The following is a 3,563-nucleotide window of genomic DNA, read 5'->3' on the forward strand; positions in this document are numbered from 1 at the left end:
GTTTAACTCTAATGGTTTTCACGACAACATTAAGTAAACGTAGACATTAAGAGATTCCTCATTCTTAATACTCGTTTAACTCTAATGGTTTTCAAATTCCACTCAGAACATACTCAAACATATTTACAAATTCAATCAACAATTCACACCAAAACACATCAATTCATTTATCCACAAAATCCAACCATACACATATCAAATTTCATAAGCATTGATTATGAACACGTCAAATACGAAGAACACAATCATCACCACATACCCCTCAAACACATCAAATCTCATTTCCTCAAAATCATACAATAACGAGTTAAATTCCTTTTCCCCCAAAACCAATACTTCAACCCTAACAAAATTCTTTTCCACACAACCACATATAAGTCCCTAAATGCAAACTAAAAGATTGGAAGGAGCCTTTACCTTCATGTTAGCTTTAACTTTCGATTACGGTACCGCGAGTAAATCCGGTAAAATCTCCGTTCGCAACGTCGCCTCCAAAGTTGGTTCCCTAGCACCGTAGCGTGGTAGTGAGCAACTTTCCCTTCTATCTCTTCGCGAAACGAAGCTTAGATCTAGATGAAACGGGGAGGTTTGTGTTTGACGGTTTTGAAATCCATAACTCCGTTTTTGAATCCGGGAAGAAGGAAGAAGCTGAAAATTTGTTCTTGCTCACCCACAATTCTTGGGTTTCTACTCTTGAACAAAAGGAAGCAGAAAAAATGGAGGTAGAAGGAAGAAGAAGGAATGGGTTTCACGCCAGGCAGAGGAAGAAGGAGAACTTCTGTTTTCTTTCTTTTCTTTTTCTTTCCTTTTTACTTTTCCTCTCTTTCTCTTTCCTTTTCTTCTCTTTCTCTTTCCTTTCTTTCTCCCTCCAAACAATTAATCATTATATATATATTGAATATAATTAACAAATATCTCAAAATATTTAGATATTTATTAAATTTACGATTTCGCCCATAACCTCTCCAAACCACTTTTGTTAAAATATCCACTCTCTTCGCAACTCAATTGACATAAACAACTTTTAGCAATTGCGAGACATTTTTAACAAACTCCCCTGAATTAAATTCTTCGTAGAGGATTCACCGTACTTAATTTGATTTATTTATCGACGAGTAATTTTAATCGGCATCAAAATATCTTTTTGGTCATATAAACTCCAAAATATTAATAACTTTGGCTAAAAAGACTCCGAGTTCAATACCAAAAATACACTAAAATACATAAAGTGTACTTTAAAATTATGGGTCTTACACCCTTAGCCTTCGTTGCTTCCCCATCAGTGTTGTTGAGTGGTCATAACTAAATGTTATACAACAACAACAGTTTTCTTTCACAATATGTGAGTTAGCTACATAGATCAAAAAAATTCATGGTGTCCTCTCATAAAGCATTTTTGGTGACAAACTTTGTAATCTAAATTCGTTTTAATGGCTTAGCTTATATTTTTCTAGGTATCTCTAACTTTGACTACCTTCCGTTTGATCGACTCTCCGTGTCTTATTCATACTTGCTATAACTTATATCAATTCATTTTGATGTCAAACAGTGGCTTTGGAATTTATAATAATATTTAGTTTATGTCATTTGTTTTTAGTGTGTTTAAAGGCTGATATAAGAGATTCCTTTGGTTGACCCAATGCTTTACATAAATTTGTTGTCTAATAATTGTTCTGGTCGGTATGAAACTGTACTTATCTGTTGATAGAAATAATCTATTTTACGATTTGTTTTATCTTCCATTTCTCCCCAATTATGTATTCAATGCTGTGTGTTTTATTTCAGAGGTTATTTGGCACCAGAGTATGCAATAAGGGGGCAGTTGACACGTAAAGCAGACATTTACAGTTTCGGGGTCCTTCTTGTGGAAATAGTCAGTGGGAGAACTAACACAAATACAAGATTACCAATGGGAGATCAATACATTCTAGAAAGGGTATGTGTGTTCAATTTTCTCTGTTGTGTTCAAGTATCTTAAATATTTTTAAAATGGACAGTAATAGGGGAAATATCGTTCACTTTCTTGTGATCATCTCACTATTAATAAGTAAAATCCTTTGGCATAATACAGATTAAATGTTAAGTGACTTTGATTTTGACCGTAAATAACATAACCTTCTTTCTATTCTTCAAGTTGTTATGGTTTGAGTTTCCGAGTTATGTCTGATTGGAAGCCTCGTTAAGGATTTTCATGCTTAGCAATGTTATATTCTCCACTAATACTTTTTCTCATCAAAATTCACTGATATATTGTCATTCGTTAGTTAGATATATTAATTCTTCATATGTAAGTTTTCCCCTATATTGTTTGTTTGTTGATTATTTAACCTATCAAAACCATGAATCATTCTCTCCAGCCTCATGTTTAGTCCATATCTTAAATATTCTATTTGCACTTTTATGTTGCTTGTATTAGAAGTTGTAATTTTTTAATTCAAAATTATATATAAATTTGTTTGACATGTTAAAGCATTCATATGTTGTAGATAACAAAGCACTTGCTAGATTTGTAAGCTTCCACTGAGTTCAAATAGGAACATAAATTTTCACATGTACTTCTGATTCATATATTGAATGTTTGAAATACTACATGAGTAGTTTTACTTTCATTTTGAACCAGTGAAATGAGATACCAAAACATAGTTCTTTATATTGCTTACTTTGTTGCATTGTTATTAATCATATTCTACAACTGCAATATGGTATGTTAAGACGATCTCTTATTTAAGCTTCTGTTCTTACAGACATGGGAACTGTATGAGCGAAAGGAATTGGTACAGTTGGTAGACATATCACTAAATGGAGGATTCAATGCCGAGGAGGCTTGTAAATATTTAAAGATTGCTCTTCTTTGCACTCAGGATACTCCTAAGCACCGCCCAACCATGTCTTCTGTGGTCAAAATGCTCACTGCAGAAATGGATGTTAATGAAAGTAAGATAACAAAACCAGGCTTGATTTCAGATGTTATGGACTTGAAAATTAGAGAACCTAAAAAAAAAATAGGCTTGGAGACTTTTCCATCTTCATACAATGCTTCCTCTAGTTCAGATAGCCAGGGTACTACTATATCATTGGCTGCTTCCAGTGCTGCAACAACTTCAACCTTCACTTTAAAACATGATCAAAGCATGTAAACATCATTAGTCATCAGTGATTTTCCCTTTGATTTAAGATTATTTTATTTCTTTTTCCTGAGCCGTGTTATCTCATGTAAATTTGTTAACCATTCCATAGTTCTGTATGTTAAGTTTATTTGGTACGGTGCATCTAGGAAGTTTTGCAATATGTACTATCTTGTAATTTTTGGACAAAGGTTGCAATTAATTTAATTAAACTGTAAAATTGAAGAAGTTTTCGTTTTTTGAATCCATATATTGTCTAGTTGGAAACAGGATTAAGTTCATGCCATCATGGGTTTTAGAAGGGTCTTTAGACATAACTACCCAATTAAATATGCATTTATAAAATTTTGTATCAGTAAAGTACCAATTTGGATTATTAGGGATTTAATCGAAATAATCCTAGTTCCCTTCAGAAGCGCTAACGATTGAATAGCACTT

General features: G+C 33.0%; 1 protein-coding gene across 3 annotated transcripts in view; it reads left to right on the forward strand.

Annotated features, from left to right (window-relative positions):
- The window catches only part of LOC101509510 (cold-responsive protein kinase 1-like), a 9,009-nt gene extending 5,664 nt beyond the window's left edge, over positions 1-3,345 (forward strand). For all 3 annotated transcript variants that reach the window (XM_004515962.4, XM_012712003.3, XM_073370794.1), the window contains 2 exons: positions 1,786-1,936; positions 2,745-3,345. In XM_004515962.4, coding sequence (XP_004516019.1) covers positions 1,786-1,936; positions 2,745-3,137 — 544 coding nt within the window. In that variant the 3' untranslated portion in view covers positions 3,138-3,345. The remainder of the gene's footprint in view (positions 1-1,785; positions 1,937-2,744) is intronic.
- The last annotated feature ends 218 nt before the right edge of the window (positions 3,346-3,563 follow it).

The sequence above is a fragment of the Cicer arietinum genome, chromosome 7 (genome assembly GCF_000331145.2).
Source record: "Cicer arietinum cultivar CDC Frontier isolate Library 1 chromosome 7, Cicar.CDCFrontier_v2.0, whole genome shotgun sequence".
In the NCBI taxonomy this organism is placed as follows: Eukaryota; Viridiplantae; Streptophyta; class Magnoliopsida; order Fabales; family Fabaceae; genus Cicer; species Cicer arietinum.